We start from the raw sequence: 19,065 nt of genomic DNA on the forward strand, positions 1-19,065 counted from the left end.
CATCCATTTTTGTTTACAGAGACTTTATAATCCGTTTATTGGTTTGTTTTATTTATTTTGGAAATTTAAAATGTCTTCCAGTTAGTGTTAAATGCTCATTCGAATTTAAAGGTCATGCATCTTTCAGAATGCATTATTATGCCATCATTACCATTTATTATTATTATTTACTTGAAAATGGGCTCAAAACAACAATATTATAATTTATCGCAATAACTTCTGGAACTATTTATCGTCCAGCAAAAATTGGTTTTTGTTACATGCCTAACAATATGCCTGTAACCTAGTAGGAGGAGCAAATCACACTAGGAATATTGATCCCCGGTCATCCAGGACTAATAATAACCCTGTTTTACAGCAACAAAAGAACCTGGATGGATACGTTGGCTTTGCAAGCCTCCCCAATCAAGTGTACAGGAAGTCTGTGAAGAGGGGCTTTGAGTTCACCCTGATGGTTGTGGGTAAGAACACTCTCTGCTCGGCCCTCGGCCTGCTCCTGTTTTTCATTGAATCATCTCATTGTGTTCCTCATTGAAGGCATTTAAAGACCTTGAATGTGGTTTGACTTACAGAGAACGATAGAGCTGTGCATGTCTGTGAAACCGTATTTATGTGCAGAGAACATAAGTAGTTTTAAATGCTGACTCAAATACGTTTTTTTGACATTGGATTTCTGCCCCGTTCCATCTGTGTCAGGTTCCTTTAAGACCGTCTTGCAAAAGCAAAACATTTGTTTTGGGTTGGTCCATTTCTGCATGTCAGAAATGGACACTTCTTTTCCTTTTTTTCCCCTTCAATGCCTGGATGTGGCTGTTGACTCTGTGCCAAGATGTTCCTCAGCCGTATTTGGAGGGAAAACGTGTCCCAGGGTCACAACCATTTCCTGTGGTGGGACCAACATAGTTTGTGCTCAGCAGGCCGCTGAAGAGCGCTGCATTTAGTTCACAGCAGTTTGAGTCTTTTATTTCCACAGCACCATAGACTGACTTTTAGCATTTTGCTTTCTTTTGGAGAGGCTTTAATCAAGATGGTTAGTTAAATGGTGGAATTGGCCAAATTACCATTGATTGGTTCTGATTGCAGATCAGGTCATATACTGAATTTAATTAATCAAAATAAAGAACTGCCACCATTTTTAGCATTTACGTTAATGCATTTTAACAAGGCTGCAATTAATTATTAGTAATGGATTATTCTATCAATTATTCTGATGATTAAACAAATTACCACATTCTGCAGATTTATTTATGTAGCAATTAAGTTTTATATAAAATATTTAAAATGCATACAAATGTATAAATCCATTCCTTTTTGAAGAAAACATTTTGTTTTATTAACATTTTATTGCCTAAAATGCAACAACATATCCTTCCTTCAGTAAACGTTTGATCGTTTGTACCAAAGGATGCATCTGAAGCAAAAAAAAATCCTGACTTCAACACGTGAAAAGCTCAGTGCTTTCTACTTTGACGTGACATCTTTACAGCGTAGAGCTGATCTGTAGATTATTTTTGGATTAACCCATTAATAACCGGATGTAAAAGGTTCTTAAAAGGATTTATTTTTTTTTTAAGTAAAATTTGACCAGGTGAAGCAAAAACTTCCACTTGGAGAGTTCTGGGTTGAAGAGATTTACGGACAAAGGGGTTTTTATTGTCTTATTGTGCAGATATTTTGCAGCGTTTTGGCTTAATTACCCTATTTAATGATTAATCGATCGCTAAATTAGTTGATGGTTATTTCAGTTTCATCACAATTAATCCGATTAGTCATTTCAACCTTACATTTTAAATCTAATACAAATAAAACAAAGCCTTTATTTATTTACTTTCTGTCTAATTCAAAGCTACTACCTCTATCAAACAACCTGCTCTACATTTTTCTCCTTATTTTATCCTTGGAATAAAATAAAAAAAAAATCTGAATTGATGCGTCAGACTTCAAAGAAAACAGGAAATCGGTGTCGGCCTGGAAAAGCCATATTGGTGCGTGACTACCTGTGCTCTGTTTTTGACTACATCTTTGTTTTGAGAATAATCCCTGAGAAGATTATAAATGTCATGGCAACAAGGACAGTAGAGGGGGTCCTCTGGGCTTTCTGATACTTAAATGCATGCCATTGTTTTCACACACGCGCATAGATACACACGCATGCAGTATTCAGCTGTTCCTGGCTCTGATTTGCCGCAGGCCCACATGTCCCTGCAGTTCCCACATGCGATGTGTCACTTGTGTGGTGCGAAAGAAGAAAGGAGGAAGAGAGACTGGTGCTGCATCGCCATCAGTGACTGGCACATCTATCCATAGCTCATAAAACACGTGACCAGCAACCTGTTCACGCATTACCAAGCTGCTCTTTTCAGAGATCTATCGCCACTTCCTAATGCATTTACCAAGCTGATGTACCCAATCCACACAGTCGGAGGTCTGGACAAACGCTGCAGATGAAGCGGAGCACGTTACCCTTTAACTGTAGCCGTGGGTGTAAATACTGCTTGGTTAAATATTGACTTCTGGCCATCAGCCACACCAGGCTGCGCCAGTGGTCATTTCCACTAATGATCCTTTTCACTGGGAGCTTGGAAACGGGGCACATAATGGTCAGCCGAGTTGAGAAAACACCGGGACCACACAGCCAGTCGGTGGCGCATAACAAGAGCCATTGTCTGCGTTGTTTTCCTTGCCCTTTAACTGTTTAACTCAAATAGATTGAGATCTCTGGCTAAAGTCATTCCTAGAAAACCACATGACCGTGATTTGAGGTAAGACAGCAGTGAAGTTTTAGGGTAAAACTTTACTTGAAGGGATGTGCATAAGACACAACACCCGTCATAAACATGAAGGAGTCTTCATGACTGTTATGAAGTGTCATTTGGTAAATAATGACATTTTTAATGCAAAGTTGCCATTTTTAATGCACATTAATGTGAGTTTTAATGCAACGTTGTTTTTAAAAGTGTAATTCTTTACCGAATAATAAGAAAGGTTGACACTTTTAATGTAACCTTTCATGCTACATTGTTTTGAAAGCTTCATTTTTTGCTGAATTATGCAGTCGCCACTTTTAATGCAAGTTTTAATGCAAGTTTGCTTTAAAAGTATTATTTACTGAATAATGCAAAGTTGACACTTTTAATGCAAGTTTGCTTTAAAAGTATTATTTACTGAATAATGCTAACTTTAATTCAAGCTTAAATCAACTTTGCTTTGAAAGTTTTATTATTTAGCAAGTAATACAAAGGTGACACTTTTAATACAAGTTTTAAGCAGCTTTACCTTTTATGAAGACTCCTTCATGTTGGTGACTGTTATGCAGTGTTACCCTTGTTAGCTTAGCGTCTGTTGGCATCTTCTGATTGCAGTTTTGTGTTTTTGTTTCCAGGCGAATCCGGCCTGGGGAAGTCGACTTTGATTAACTCGCTGTTCCTAACAGACCTGTATTCAGCAGAGTATCCTGGACCTTCACACAGAATCAAAAAGACTGTACAGGTATTTTTCTCTCTGTGTTTAAAATGAGTTAAACATGCCTGCTTCTGATACTTTCTGACCCATAATATTGAGTACATTGGCATCCTATGTGTTGTATATTTTGTCATATGAAACATTTATTGATTATCTTTCGCAACCAACAGTGGAAAAGTAGTTTTACTTTTCCATTAGTAAAAACAAAACCGTAACATAATTTCTCATCCATAATTCCCGAACATGCAGCAGACAAAGAAAACCACGAGTCGGCTTAGGACATTTGTCTTAAAGAAACAGCTTGGAGAAGATTTATTGCTTCCCTTATTTTAATAATTTATCAAAAGCAGTGGGACATCCTGGTTAGAAATCACTTCTGTGCTCTCAGTTAATTTTTTCTTCTGCTCTTTCGAGTCAAAAAGAGCGTTGCCGTCTCCCCTCAGACAGAAATAAAACATCCGTATCTCTGAGCGAAGCGCTCCGGTTGTGGTAAACCAAACATTGTGTGAATTTGGGTTGCATCTTTTCAACTGTGGAATTTCTAAAAGATAAACATAATGAAAGTTGCTATAAAGTAGACAAGTTATAAAGGCGTGGTCAGCTGTTATAAAGTATTACTGTTTTTTACCACTTTGAATTTTCAGACTCGGCTCTTTTCTGTTTTGCACTTTAAGCTGTTTTTAAAATAGAAATGTGATGATAGTTACAGTTCAAAACCATCGTAATTATAAATATTCTGAGATGAAAGCCATCAGATGACTGGTCTGTCATATTCAGCTCTACAGTGACACATTGTTTTATGTAGGCCTTTTGCAAAAGCAATAAATCAATATATCTGATGATAAATTAGAGCAGACTCAATCATTTCATTTACGTTTAACAGATGTTTACTGAGTGTTTTTTTTTTGAAAAGCTTCCTGTTAGGATTCCCTGTTCAAACGGGTGGAATTGGACTCCACAGATCCTGCAGTGAGTGTTTTTGAGGCCGTTTGCTAAATGCGGTCTTGGATTTTTGAGGCCTGCTGCCTGTGGAGCTCCCTGTCTGACTCATATCTGAAACTATTGCTCTCTCCGGCTGCGTGTGTGCTTTGCTGGTTCCTCAAGGCGGTTAAGTACTGGCACTAAATGAGAAGGCAGGTTGCTGCTTGCTGCTAAATATTTTCTACTGGGTGTAATATTCAGTCTGTAATGATTTTGATTGTGCAGTTTGGTTGTTTTGGAGAGATAATCTGGAGCAATGCCTCACCTTCAGCAGAGAACCTATTCAGCAAGCTGATTTTGATGAAACAGATTAGTTTTACAGCTAATTTGACGCACTGGATTTGATGGTAGTTTACAAGAAATTTTACCAATAATAAAAACAGAACAGCTGTATACTATGATTGAATTGCATATGTATCATAATGATGCATATTAATCTGGAAGAGGTTGCTGATTGTAGCCTCTTTCTGCAGTTAGCACCACTGATTAGTGGTTTTCTTATGGCTACAGCAGTTCAAACCCAATCCACTGTGGTTCCTGCCGTTGTTTTTCACTACATTTCTTCCTCAAACATGATTGGTCCCCACGATCCGTCCAGATTTTAATCATGCTTTGGACAGTTTTCATCCCAATTTCCCATAATCTGAAACAATCAATAAAACTGGTGTCATGTCAGATCTTGATTGAAAATTTGCTCTCATTAAAACAACTTTTTCTTTAGATATTTTTGTCTTTATTCTGCTAATATTATGTCTAAAACAAAAAAAAATCTGATGGATTACTTCCACATCACAGTTAGCTGGAACTTTGCGTTCATCTATCATATAAGCAGAAGCCTGGTTTACATCGGAATCTGTTGTGTTTTCCTGCGGCAGGTGGAGCAATCTAAAGTCTTAATAAAGGAAGGAGGCGTCCAGCTGCTGCTCACAATAGTTGACACCCCGGGGTTCGGAGATGCCGTTGACAACAGCAACTGGTGAGGATCGCCTCTTCTGCTCACACATTGTTTAAACGTTTATCACGCCTCAGCAACGTGACGCACAACTTCTCACCTTCAGCTGGCAGCCAATCATCGACCACATAGACAGCAAGTTTGAAGACTACCTGAACTCAGAATCACGGGTGAACAGACGACAGATGCCTGACAGCCGGATCCACTGCTGCCTTTATTTCATCGCCCCCTCTGGACACGGGTGAGTTTGGAGGAGGATTTCAGAATTATTAATTATTCATGAGAATTTTTTACCACAAAATCATTTAGTGGGATCTATTTTTCACATTTCACATTTTGCATGTTTTTATGCTTCCATTTGGGTCTGAGGAGCTTTTTTGGCATTTTCTTTGGTGTTTGGAAAATGAGTTGCTGCATAAACCTCCTGCTTATTAAGGCACATTCGACAAGCACTGTCACCAAGTGGGACTCCGTGACTTTTAGGCAGCTGGTTTTATGTATGCACTGTACAACGGCTACTGGAGAGAGCAAGTGTCTTGTTGTTGACTTGGCATTCAGAAACCATTTGCTGCTTTCCTGTTGGTTGTGCAGGAGGACCCACTTATGCTTTTCAAAGATGTAAGTTGTATAATTGTGCATCATCTGTTTGCAGGAATTTTTCTTTTGCGAGTGAAAATTCACATTTTGCCCTCTTTTGTTCTTCCATTTGGGTGTCAACTGCTTCTCCATTCACTTGAAAAAACATCTAGCTGTTTTTTTTGGCAATAAATTAGTTTTGCTGTGTGTGGAAAATGAGGCGTTTACCTAGCAACCCCAGCTAAGCCCAGCCCATTACCTAGCAACTGCTGTGGAGAGCTGCCCTTACTCAACAACACAAGCTGATCTCCAGCACATTTGGTCAGCTGTTAAGGTTGGTGCCCATCTGTTTGCAGCCGTTTTCATGTGAGAGTGTAAACGTGAGAGTGTAAACGCTGCGTTGGGGGCGTGGCCAGCAGCAGCTTATTTGGATTTAAAGTGACAGGAGCTCAAAATACGTAGAACTGATCAGACTGAAATGTCATTGTCAAAGAATTATTTTATGCAAAAAATGTGATGAACATGGTTTGTATAGCCTCTAGGCCAGACCTAACCTGCTCAGGAAAGCGTAGGTCACCTTTAAGATGCTACAGTGTCAGATGTTTTTTTTTTTATTTTAAGTCACGAAAATGAAAAGAAGGAGATAATTTAACTTTACTGCAAAAACTTATAATCTTACCAAGTATTTTCGGTTTAGTTTCTGTTGCAAATATCTTGGCATACTTGAAATAAGACAAAACTAACCTACAAGTAACATTTTAGTAAGGTATAGAGGCTTGTTTTAAGTCAATAAGTCCTTAAAATTGATGAAAAAGTAACTATTCCAATGGCAGGTTATTTAACTTACAACCAGACATTTTCCCATGTTATAAAAGTTAATTTATCTGCCATTAGAACAGGGATTTTTCATCAAAATTAAGGAATCATTTACTTAAAACAAGCCTCTATATTTTGCTAAAAGGTTGCTTTTAAGTTAGCTTGTCTTATTTCAAGTGTAATGAGATATTTTTCCTAGAAACTAGACACAAATACTTGGCAAGATTTTGTGTTTTTGCAGTGTGTCACCAGAAACATGTAGGTCAGGAAGGGAGTGAGAACTGTGTAGGAAATGAGTAAAGAAACGGAGCAATGGAAGCTGGTCAGCTGTTTCCCAAAGCTCAGAAAATCAAGTTTGTGTTTGTTTGAGACACTTTAGAAAGGAAAAGGGAGTTTGAAGGTTTGGTTGTGCTGGTAAAATGCCAAACAGATGATACAGATCGCCTTTATAAAGAAACAGCAGGAATTTTAATTATGATGCTTCACAAGCCAATAGAACGTCTTTATCTTGATTTCATTTATTCTAATTGTCAAATAAGTGCTTACTTCCTTCCTCTAGTAAAGTGTCAGTGCTTTTTAAAAATACTTCTTACTGAGATTTCATGAATAAAACCTGCTGCGTTCTCACGCCGTTTGTTTGACCACTGTGTCTTCTTCCTTTGCTGATGAGTGAGAAGTCGCTGCTCTGTTTCTGTCCTTGTGTTGTCTCGGTCCTCTCAGTCTGTCTCTGCTCTCGGGGACATTTTGTTTGTACAAGGCTGCGCTCTGTACCCACACAAGCATTACTTTATTACTGGAGGATGGGCACCGTATGCCGTCTGGGAGCATCCCCTCCTCGCAGCAGCTGGCTGTTCTGGCAGCAACACACTGACCCACCCGCTGCAAAACAACGCCTCTGTTACCCTTTTAGATAAGAAAATAAACATTTTAGTTCCTGAAATGCAACAACACAGCATTCCTCTAGTGAACACCTGATCATTTTTAGCAGCTAAAAGTAAATACTTCTAAAGGTTCTGCTTAACTTCAGGACAGTGTAGGTCCGATCTGTTGATTAGTTTTTGGATTAACTGAATAATTATATGTTTTTTTTTACATAAGCAATAAATAAGTTAATCACATTATAAATTAAAACAAACTCAATGTTTTCCATTTGCATGATTTATGTTTTTTTTTATTTTTCTTTCTACTAAAAACTGGATGACAGAAGTTTTCAGTTTGGTGTTTTAGTTTCAGTTATCCTTTTTATGAGGACTATTTTGTTTTCATAGACTTGATAATCAAATTTTTTTTTGTTTCTTTTGTTTTATATTTTTTGGGGGGTATTTAAAATGTCTTCCAGTGTTAAATGTTAATCCGAATTTAAAGTCTATTGATCTTTGAGAATCAACCGTTCTACTACTTGAAAATGCTCAAAACAACAGTTTTATCAAATACCACAAAAACTTCTTGGACAATTTATTGTCCAGCAAAATTTGTTATCGTGACAGGTCTACCGTGTGAAGCAAAATCTGGGTACAAAATATTTACAGACAGGTTTTATTTTATTTTAATGCAAAATATTTATATATATTTTACAGTTTTTACTTAATTACTGCTCTGACTGTGTTGTACTTTCAGCAAATGACCTATTTTTGAGTTTGTATGCTCCGGTTAACAATTAATTCATTACTAAGTTAGTTGATGATTATTTCAAAATTCGGTTAAATTACTCAGTGATCAAAAAAACACATTTTTCAGCCAATTTTAGTTTGATTCTTTCGACTTTGGAAGAGGAACAAGTTTTATTTATACAGCATTTGATCAGCAACCAGGCAGTTCAAAGTGCTTTACATGAATAAAAAGAAAAACAAAAACATCTTGTAAAGCGGATTTACTTAAATCTTCATAAAGTGTTCAAAAACATCTTATGTAATGGAAAATTGCAAAAACAAGGCAGTGACAATGTAGATGAGCTAGATGTGACCATTTCTCTTTTTTAGTGCATTATAGCATTTAGTAAATTCACTATGATGCAGCACATGAATGCTCACTGTCCCTATGAGATACTAGGTGTTCGTTTTGTTGCTGCTTCAAGAAGCTTTTTGAGAATAAACCTGTTTTATCCAGATTTATAGTTAAACGCTGGACATTTCACCATCATCCACTTGAAACTTTGATTCCAGCTGTTGGTCAGAGTTTAACTCGGAGAGACATTTCTACTGTAGCCGCACACAGATTAAAAGAAAATCAAATTTTAGAAATGAGTAAGAGAAATTCATAGCTGTAACTCAATATTACAGCCTTGTCAAATGTTATTTTTCCAGCTGAGAACAGCAGTTCTTTCTCATGACTTTAAGGTCGTTTCATAGACATAGCAAACATCAGGCAGACTACTTTATTTGGTTTAAGTCGTACTATCTTTGTTTTAAGTGGAGTTTCCAAGAAACCGTCTTCCTTCATAAACCCGAAAGCAGTCCTTCAATGAGACGAGAGAAGATTGATTTTGTTTTATTATCTACACTGCAAAAACACACAATATTATCAAGTATCTTTGGTCTAGTTTGTAGTGCATATATCTTGGCACATTTGAAATAAGACAAAACTAACATACGTAATTTCAGCAAAATATAGGATCTTGTTTTGAGTCCTAAATGTTAATGAAAAAGTGCTTGTTCTATTGGTAGATAATTTCACTGATAGCTTGGGGAAAATCTCTTGTTATAAGTGAATTTATCTGCCAATGAATCTGGTAGTTCTTCATGAATATTAAAGAATTATTGACTTAAAACAAGATCCTATATCTTGCTGAAAAGTTATTTAAACTAACACCAAGTTAGTTTAGTATTATTTAAAGTGTACTAAGATATTTGCACTAGAAGCTAGACCAAAATTACTTGTTAACATTTTGTGTTTTTGCAGTGTAAGCTGCACAAAGCTGATGATTCCTCTGCACAGTTTATCAGATAAAATGGGCCGGTGACGGTTGTAACTTCATGTTTCTGCAGACTGAAGCCCTTGGACATCGAGTTCATGAAACGGTTGCATGAAAAAGTCAATGTCATCCCGCTGATCGCCAAAGCAGACACTCTCACCCCAGAGGAATGCCAACAGTTCAAGAAGCAGGTCAGTGGTTTCCACAGCTGCAGGCAGAGGGATCCCCCCCCCACCCCCTCTAAATAACACTCTTTGGTACAGACCCAATGTTTTTCATCACAAAGCGACATCAAATAGACGATGCATCAGTTTAGCGTAGCGTCTGTCTATCTCTACATTGATATCTGGTGGTTTTCGGTTTTCCTTTCTGTGATTTATTGTAAAGAAACTTAAGTTTGGGTTCAGATCGGAGTAAAATACAAACTGATCTAAACAGGTTTTCTCCAAATTAAAAGGCTGCATGACTGTAGATGCGAGTTATCGATGAATGAGTTCATCTAAAGTTGATTGATCTTATCGCTCGACTAACAACTAACTGATAAGTGATCAAACTACAACACTAAAAGGTTTAATCAGTTGGAACTAAATTTGGTTTAATAACCCTTTAATTTTTCCTTCATTAATCCAGAGCCTTACAATATTTATAGCAATGTTATAATATATTATTTACTCTACAATGACTTTTAAGACAAACTTTACCTGTTGGAGCAAATTTACTTCTACTGTAGTTAAAAAGTTATTATAGTTGACAGCAGTGCTTTGAAAATATAAATGCATTAAATTATTTATTATTTTTTTACATAACTGAGGTTTTTTCAAAGCGTTAGCATCAGGCTGACAGTTTTCAAAGTTTCTTTCCCCGTTTTATTGTTTCATTAAATAATATTTTAATCGGTTTCTCTTCAGATCCAATTTGACATTATCACAAAAATCCTCATGATAAATAAAAATTATTTGTGGGACAAAATATTTTTAGACAAATGAAGAAAAACATAAACTGGATTATTTGTCACCAGTTAGAGACTTTTAAAACCCAAGTTTGTGGAAAAAAGAAATTGAAAAAGGAACTTGGATGTACAAGAATAAAACTTATACATAACAGAAGATACATAAACAAATTAAAATGGTGCGAATGTGACAGACTTGCTTAACTTCCTCAAACTTGAAAAAATGTGTCAAAACATCTATTAAAGTATAAGTACCGCCTCCGAGGTGTCTGCCTTTAACATGGTCCATTTTACATGTAGATCATGAGAGAAATACAGGAGCACAAAATCAAGATTTACGAGTTTCCTGAGACGGATGATGAAGAGGAGAACAGGCTGGTGAAGAAAATTAAAGTACGTTATCTGCAAAATCCTCATGCTTGTGTATCAGAGTGTAGCAGTGATGCAAACGCACATTTCTGTGCGTCTGAAAGCTTTATTTGACTGATCGCCTTCTTGATCCAGGACAAGCTGCCGCTGGCCGTGGTGGGAAGCAACACCATCATCGAGGTGAACAGCAAGAGGGTGAGGGGAAGACAATACCCCTGGGGGGTTGCAGAAGGTGAGACTGTTTAGCTAGACATTAAAACTGTCATCAAAACCAACTTTTATCATATTCTAACAAGATATTTGGTATCTGTTTGTTTTTTAACCCTGATAGTTTTATGACAAATGTTTTATCGTTTCCTGTTAGTTGAAAACAGCGACCATTGTGACTTCACCATCCTCAGGGACATGCTCATCAGGTACTGAAGCTTCAGGAAGACTGTTTTGTTAAGGTCATTTAGATTGTTCATGGTGTCAATAATTGATGCAAAGAGATGTTTGTTTGTATATATATTGAGGGCAATGTTATGTAGAAATTTTATGATAAAGAAATCATTCACTAGTGCTACTAATCCTTGAATTTCTAAATTATGGGAAAAGTAACCCTGAATTTGGCTTTTTTTTTTTTTTTCTTGCGTTGTTTCAAATAATGACCTCCAAATATATTAATATTACCGTATTTTCCGCACTATAGGGCACACTGGATTATAACGCGCACCTTCAATTTGTGGTCTAGTTTGGATTCTTTTTCACATATAAAGGCACCGGACTATAAGGCGCCTTAAGCAAAGCAAAACAGTCAGATAAGTCAGTCAGCCAAAACACAGTACGTTTTACTTCGCTGACTGTAGCAGCTGTAATGTAACTAAAACATTTTGACAGAGCGCCATGTACCACACAAAGTCGCTTGGAGGGCAGTAAGCCAGATTTAATCCATATTAATTCACTAGAGGGCGCTGTTTTGCTCCAGAACAATATATAAGGGGCACTGTAATTTTTTTGATCAAATTAAAGGTTTTTAAGTGCGCCTCATAGTCCAGAAAATACGGTAAATCGTTTTAACATTCTGTTGCCAGGACCCACATGCAGGACCTGAAGGACGTGACCAACAACGTCCACTATGAAAACTACCGCAGCAGGAAGCTGGCTGCTGTCACCTACAACGGCGTGGACAACAACAAAGCAAAAGGACAGCTGTCCACCAAGTAAGTCCCAGTCTCACCGCATTACCCAGCTGGTTTTACCTAAATCTGAAGCTTATTGTCATGTTCTGAGCAAGTTCCCAGGTGAAACGTGGTGCTGATATTTGAGGTTTGAGACGGGTCTTACTGCTGCTTACTCATGCTTTTTGCATATAATAAGTTTTGCTATAGTGATAAACACAATCGAACAGCTAACAGTCTAAGCTAACTGACTGTAGGTAACACACTGCTGACTCTAACACACAGCTAAATATGTGAGCACTGCTGTTAATGTGACACTTTTTCTGTTTTCCATTTGCTGTAAAAAAAAAAATTAGCTCCATGTCACACATTGCATTTAATGACTTAGTGTTTTTGTTACAAGCGCATGACCTCATCATTGCATGCTGTGTGTGTGTTTGTGTGTGTTTTTTGTTGTTGTTTTTTTTAGTATGGACACAGTTGAAGGAATGTAAGTGAACATCTTTTTCACCTCATTTGTTTGAGCTGTCGCCACCCTTCCTCTCTGAACTCCTTCAGGGGTTTTCTCCTCTTCACTTGTTGCTGTCAGATGTTTCACTTTCATGTTTTGTGGGGAGAAAACTGGTTTGTTTTGTGTCCTAAAAGTCTGTGTTCTCCAGACAGGGTTGGGATGCTTTAATTTGTTTTTCCAAGGCGCAAACTCTTTCCACTTGCAACGCAGACTCTGCTGACTGTGAGCTCTGTTTGTCGACAATCGAGGTCGACCCATGAAATGTCTGGAGTGGTTGCCTCTAAATGAGACGAAAAACAACTCAAAAAGCCTGAAAGCTACTTTAAAAGATTACGAAACTGTGAAGTAGTTCAGCAAGGGTTCTCCTGAAAAATTTTACAGTCTACTTTTATTTACTGCAAAGTTTTTAACTCTCCTTTTCCAGGTAACCGCTCCACATATTTCACAGCATTTCTTTGAATGTTGCCCAATTTTGGGTTAGCTTCCACTAGGGCTAGGCGATAAATCAATTTGATCAATTACATCAAATTTTTGGTTTCATTTTTGGAAAATCTGGATTTTAAAAAAATCTTTTTTACTCATTGGGTTTCCATTGTTTGTAGTAGGGCTGGACAATAAATCAATAGCAATATATATGTCAATAGATACGTAATTAATGTCAGTATATGAAATATTCACTGAACTCAACTCTCGCTCTTTGGTTACCTAGCAACGATTTGCTGGGTAAGAGGCAGTTTAAAGTTCCCCCTAACTTTGGTTACCTAGCAACGATTTGCTGGGTAAGAGGCAGTTTAAAGTTCCCCCTAACTTTGGTTACCTAGCAACAACCTGCTGAGCAACTGCCACAGTAGCAGTTTAAGGTCTGACCACATCATGGCACAAGTTTGGTAGTATTTCAAATATTTAAATAACAAATGACTGATCAAGTCTTTTATTAAAGTCCTACACAAAAAATTATTGAGCATCTTGTGAAGTTATACTTTGGTGTAAGGAAATACTTAATCTTTAAACACATCAGCATATTCTTAATAACAGGACTCTGAAGCAAGAATTTTGTGGAAAAAAGTACAGACTGTAGTGTTTACTCAGATCTTTATAAGTAGAAGTTTTTTTTCTCTTAATTTTGAGGCGTTCTGGTAAAATTTTGCTAATAATTATCCTGCTAATATTGTGGCTATATTCTCATAGTTGAACACAAGTTCCCGGTCGTACAACTCAAAGAACGGATGATTTTTACAAAAAATATTTCCTGACATTTGTAATTTTCTTTTTTTTTTTTTAGAAGAGAAACTGAGAATAAAAAAAGTAAATTTAAATATGATCTGATTTTATTTTTAACACATATCGTCCAGCCCTAACTTTTACTAACATTTAATAATAAACTACTGCTATTAACACTGGTGTTAGCTTTGCCCCACTGTTTTCCTCCGATATACCTCGTGGTGCTTTTCCAGTTCCTGCCTGGTTGGATTCAATCTGAAGCTTTTCCTGTAGCTTCCTCCTCTTCCTCGCGTGTTGGGTGTCTGGAGAAGCAGAATAATGTTTTCAAAAGGTCGATATTTAGGTTTCTCTAAAACCTAAAAAAAAAAAAAAGTGTTAATTTAATGCCATACATGAATGGCTGACACTAGTAATTATTTTAATAGTCAATTATATTTATAACATGGAAAAAATGTCTTGTTATAAATAAAACAATCTCCCAGTGGAACTTGTACTTTTTCCATCAATATTAAGAAAATTATTGACTTAAAACAATCTTCTACATATTACTGAAAAGTTACTCGTAAGCTAGTTTTCTTTTATGTCAAGTGTATATAATTAGAAACTAGACCAAAAACACGTGGTAAGATTTTGTGTTTTTGCAGTGAAATTGATAAATCCCACAATGAACACAAAGAACCATTTTAAGTTTTTTTTTTTTTTTTTTTTTTTTACTTTAGAATTGGCCAAAAATATTGATAATTATAAAAATCTGACTAAAAATTACAGCAAGAAATCCCTGGGGTTTCTCTAAAAACCTGACAGGAAGTCTTTTAGTCCATGACCTTACTGGTTGGTAGACATTAGTTGTTTGTGCTGATTTGAGTGTCTGAGCTGCTTGCCTGACGTTTTGTGCCCGTTTTGTTTCCGTCCCCGCCCGTGCGGCCGCTCCGCAGGAGTCCCCTGGCCCAGATGGAGGAGGAGAGGCGAGAGCATGTGGCCAAGATGAAGAAGATGGAAATGGAGATGGAGCAGGTGTTCGAGATGAAAGTCAAGGAGAAGGTGCAGAAGCTCAAAGACTCTGAGGCAGAGGTAACACACACACACACACACACTGTTTGGGTTTCAGTTAGGCGTTTTCAAAGTTTGATTTCCGTATTGATATTCAAACTGCACAGTTTTGTAGTAAAGTTCAATCTAACGTTTGGCTAAAAACCTGAATTTGGAAAGCGTCACTTACAGTTGGAACCAGATATTTACATCAGCATGTACATGAGCATTTAGTTTGAGAAGAAAGGTCACTTTCCTTAACACAATTCGTTTGGATTGTTTCAACATAATGAATATTATTTTTAATGGCTCAATTACTTATTGATTGTCTTATATTTTATACATTAAATAAAGATAATGAAATTGGGGAATTTTTTGTTAAATTACTGTTTTGTTCTTTGACCAGTCAGGACTATTAGGTCTGTGTGTGACAGACGTTTCAGTTATATTTTAATCAATCAGTCAATCAAATTTTATTTGTATAGCACATTTCAGCACCAAGGCATTTCAAAGTGCTTTACATAATAAAAAAAAGATAGCATGTGACATTGAATAAATGGTAAGAAAGAGAGAGATTTTGAAAAAAATACAATAAAAACATTAAAACCCGCACCCCTTTTAGGACTTCAGTTAAACGTTGTTTAACTGGGATTCTAACCCTCTGGGACTTTAGTCAAAAACACCGTTTGACAAGGACTCCAACCTCTAGGTTTTTAGTTGAAACGCCGTCAACTGGGACTCTAACCCTCCGGGCTTCTTTCCTAAGGACTTTTAGTCAAAACACCATTTGACAAGGACTCTAAACCTCCAGATTTAACTTACCTTGTTGCTGCTGAATAACGGTGGTAACTGATATCAAATCATAGTGAATTCATTTGGATTGTCTCTATCTCCAAAGTGGTCTCTGGAAAAGTTTGAAAATGCTTACGGTGCTTGAATTTTACTGTGGGGAAAGTGTACAAACTTTCTTGCCTCTTTTACTCCCATGAAAACATTTACAGTGGTTTAAACTCAGCTGCTTTTTTATAAGTGCAACATCTCTGGTTAAAGCCAAGAAAACTTTAAAACGTTTTTCTTGCTTGTAGAAGAACCGTAACCAGCTGAAACTTTTAATTGCTAAACCTTCTTAGGAGGAAAGTTAAGTGTGTTTTCATCTGTTACTGTTGCAGCTTCAGCGGCGTAACGAGCAGATGAAGAAGAACCTGGAGGCTCAACATAAGGAGCTGGAGGAGAAGAGGCGCGTCTTCGAGGATGAGAGGTCAAACTGGGAGCTCCAACAGCGGCTGGAGCAGCAGAAGATGGAGGCCTCCAGGTACAGATACCTACTACACCACAGTCTGGGGTTTCAGTTCATGATTGGTTTTCTCACAACTGTGGGAAAATCTTTATTAAGAGTGAAAAAAATGTTTGGGTTTCTGGACTTTGTCTTGTTTTAGTATCTAAATTAAAAAGGAACAGAAAGTACTGTAATTTCTTGAGAAAGCTTAAGACCTTCAGTTGGTACTGGGCGATAAATCAATTTTATCAATTAATAAAAATTTTGGCACTTGAAGATTTGATTTATTTTTCACCAGTGCATTCCTCAGAGTGTGTCAACACCCAGAGCCGCCATCTTGTTTTACAGCTTCTATTTATTTGGACTTTAAATATTAGAGCCGGGCTAAGATTTTTTTTTCTTTCTTTTTTTTTTACAAGCTTAATATTCTTAATAATAATACAGAAATACTTGGTAACACTTTATTTGACAAGGTGTGCATAAGACTGACATAACAGCTTGTCATGAACATGAAGGAGTCTTTATGAATGAATATGACTGTTGTCATGAAGTGCAATTTGGTTGCTCTACAAGTTGCATAGAAAGTCAATTAAAAGCACCAACTTTGCATTAAAAGTGTCATTGTTTACTAAATGACACTTCATGACAACAGTCAGACATTCATAGAGACTTCTTCATGTTTATAACGGGTGTTATGTCATGTTTATAACAGTCATGTCAGTCTTATGCACACCCCGTCAAATAAAGTGTTACCGAATACTTTCGTAATTTTGGGAGGATTACGTCATAATGAGAACGCCAATACAAAAAATAACCAAAAATTAAACTGGGGAATGTTGAACATCTTGTGAAGTTATACGTTGGTATCAGTTTTGCAGATAAGGAAATGCTACTTCTTTTGTCACATAAAATCATTATCAGCAGCAGGACTTTGGAACGACTCTTCAAACAACTGAGTTTATTTCGAAGAAAGAACTACACAAACTAACCTGGTCGTGTCAGATCACAACTCTAGAAGCTTTTTTTCTCATTAAAATAACTTTTTTCTCTTAATTTTAAGATGTTCTTCTGGTAAAATTGCTTCTTTTTTTTGCTAATATTATGACTAACCAGCAAATTTCCAAACAATTAGAAATGTTTGGTTTTTGACGAGCCCCAATTTGTTATGGCCTTGAAACAAAACAAAAATTCTTGTGGCCTAGCCCTGATACTTTGTCGCACAACTAACAGAAGGATTGATTGAAGCAAAACTACTTTATGAAAATGATTTCTGTCATTTGTAATTTTGTTTTTAGAAACTAAAGCAAGAAAATAAATCTCCACTTGAGGAGTTTTGGGCTGAACGTATTTACAGATAAAGAATGTTTTTATTATTATTTTAAATGCAAAATGTATTTTTTTGTACATTTTTGGCTTATTTTCTCATCTAAGAATGTTGCTTTTTGAGTCCGTACACACCAGTTAAAGATTAATCGATTACTAAATTAGTTGATGATTATTTGAACAATTGATTAATCATGATTAATCTTATCGTTTTTCTTTGTTGCAGGACTCTGGAGAAAAACAAAAAGAAAGGAAAGATCTTCTAAAGGCCAGCTCAGCTCAGCTCAGCGCCAGTTATTTTTGATTTGCCAACGTTGCCGGTCAGAACACCTGAATGTGGCGCTCTGACTCCACCCATTACTCCCACCTTCATCTCTTCTCCTCTTCCCTGTTTTCACTCTCTCCTGTGCTCTTCCTGCTCCCAGCCACTAGAGGTCACACTCGGGCCAGTTTTTTTTTTTTTTTTTTTTTAAATTCAAGCCAGAGGTCAGAGGGCGGTTTGCGTGTACAGCCAGAACCCCTTCTCACTGCCCAGGACTCGTCATCATTAAGGAATGTGTTTACCTTAACAACAGGGAAAAAAACTCCCCTTCAGTGAGGCCAAACCCACATTATTATTTTTAATTATTATTATTGATGTTATTATTGTTGTTATTATAACTCAACTACTGTCTCCACCCTCGGCTACTGCTCTTTATTTTTGTTTTCATCCCCAAGGTGGCTTTTAAATCACCATTGTGTACAGATTTATGGAGAGCAAAGACGAAAACAAATTCTCGTGAGTTATGTTTGACAGTTGAACAATCAAGTTTTTTTTTTTATTTCATGTTTACAAGAAAGAAACAGTGTTTGGAAAATTAATCAGATCTCACACGGTAAAATAAGTTTTTCTTTTCTTTTTTTTTTATTGAACCCTACAAACAAAAAAATCAGATCAAGAGAAAACATAGCATGCACCTTGGGCCTTTTATAAACTTTTAAGAAATGGCTAAAGTTCATTTTATTCTGAAGTGTAACAAGTTCTTTTTCCTCCGTGTTTAGCTGTTTCCTCTAGCCTTGGACCACCATTTATAATAAGTGTTATATTTCACTTTAGTTTATTTTTATATATATGCCGAGCCAGCTGAAGTAATAACTTTTGTATGTTTAGTAAATTCTCACAGACTGACAGCAGAGTCCTCTGTTGAAATTGTGTCAAAGTCCCGTGGGGGCTTTGAAAAGAAAAATTGGCGTCACTGTGGAAACGGATCAGTGGGAAATGAAGAGTCAACACCACATTTTGCTTTGGCTATGTACTCCATCTGTATTTTTAATTTTATTTTTCATTTGTAATGTACAATGTCACTTAATAAACATGTGATGGTATTTACAAGTGTGATGGTTTTGTTACGGAGATATTATGAACTCGTTCTGACCAATTGCTACGCTTTAGCAGTGTGTTTTCATTACTCACCGCTAGATGTCGTTATTGTACCTGGAGGGTTCAAAGGGAACTTTGTCTGCAAAATTAAAATTTTTGAACGTTTTTA

At 36.6% G+C, this 19,065-nt stretch overlaps 1 protein-coding gene across 2 annotated transcripts; it reads left to right on the forward strand.

The window, feature by feature from the left end:
• Positions 1 to 364: 364 nt before the first annotated feature.
• On the forward strand, positions 365 to 18,901 carry septin7b (septin 7b). Of its 2 annotated transcripts, XM_008430985.3 has the most exons (13): positions 365 to 461; positions 3,383 to 3,489; positions 5,319 to 5,419; positions 5,502 to 5,636; positions 9,772 to 9,889; positions 10,948 to 11,040; positions 11,152 to 11,248; positions 11,381 to 11,432; positions 12,090 to 12,218; positions 12,646 to 12,666; positions 14,844 to 14,979; positions 16,107 to 16,249; positions 17,763 to 18,901. In XM_008430985.3, the coding sequence occupies exons 1-13, from the start codon at positions 452 to 454 to the stop codon at positions 17,800 to 17,802; spliced, it is 1,182 nt and encodes a 393-aa protein (XP_008429207.2). In that variant the 5' UTR covers positions 365 to 451; the 3' UTR covers positions 17,803 to 18,901. The 2 variants fall into 2 exon arrangements, with proteins under 2 accessions (XP_008429207.2, XP_081472879.1); XM_081616753.1 differs by lacking the exon at positions 12,646 to 12,666.
• The last annotated feature ends 164 nt before the right edge of the window (positions 18,902 to 19,065 follow it).

The sequence above is a fragment of the Poecilia reticulata genome, chromosome 16, assembly GCF_904066995.2.
Source record: "Poecilia reticulata chromosome 16, P_reticulata-male-v2, whole genome shotgun sequence".
Classification (NCBI taxonomy): Eukaryota; Metazoa; Chordata; class Actinopteri; order Cyprinodontiformes; family Poeciliidae; genus Poecilia; species Poecilia reticulata.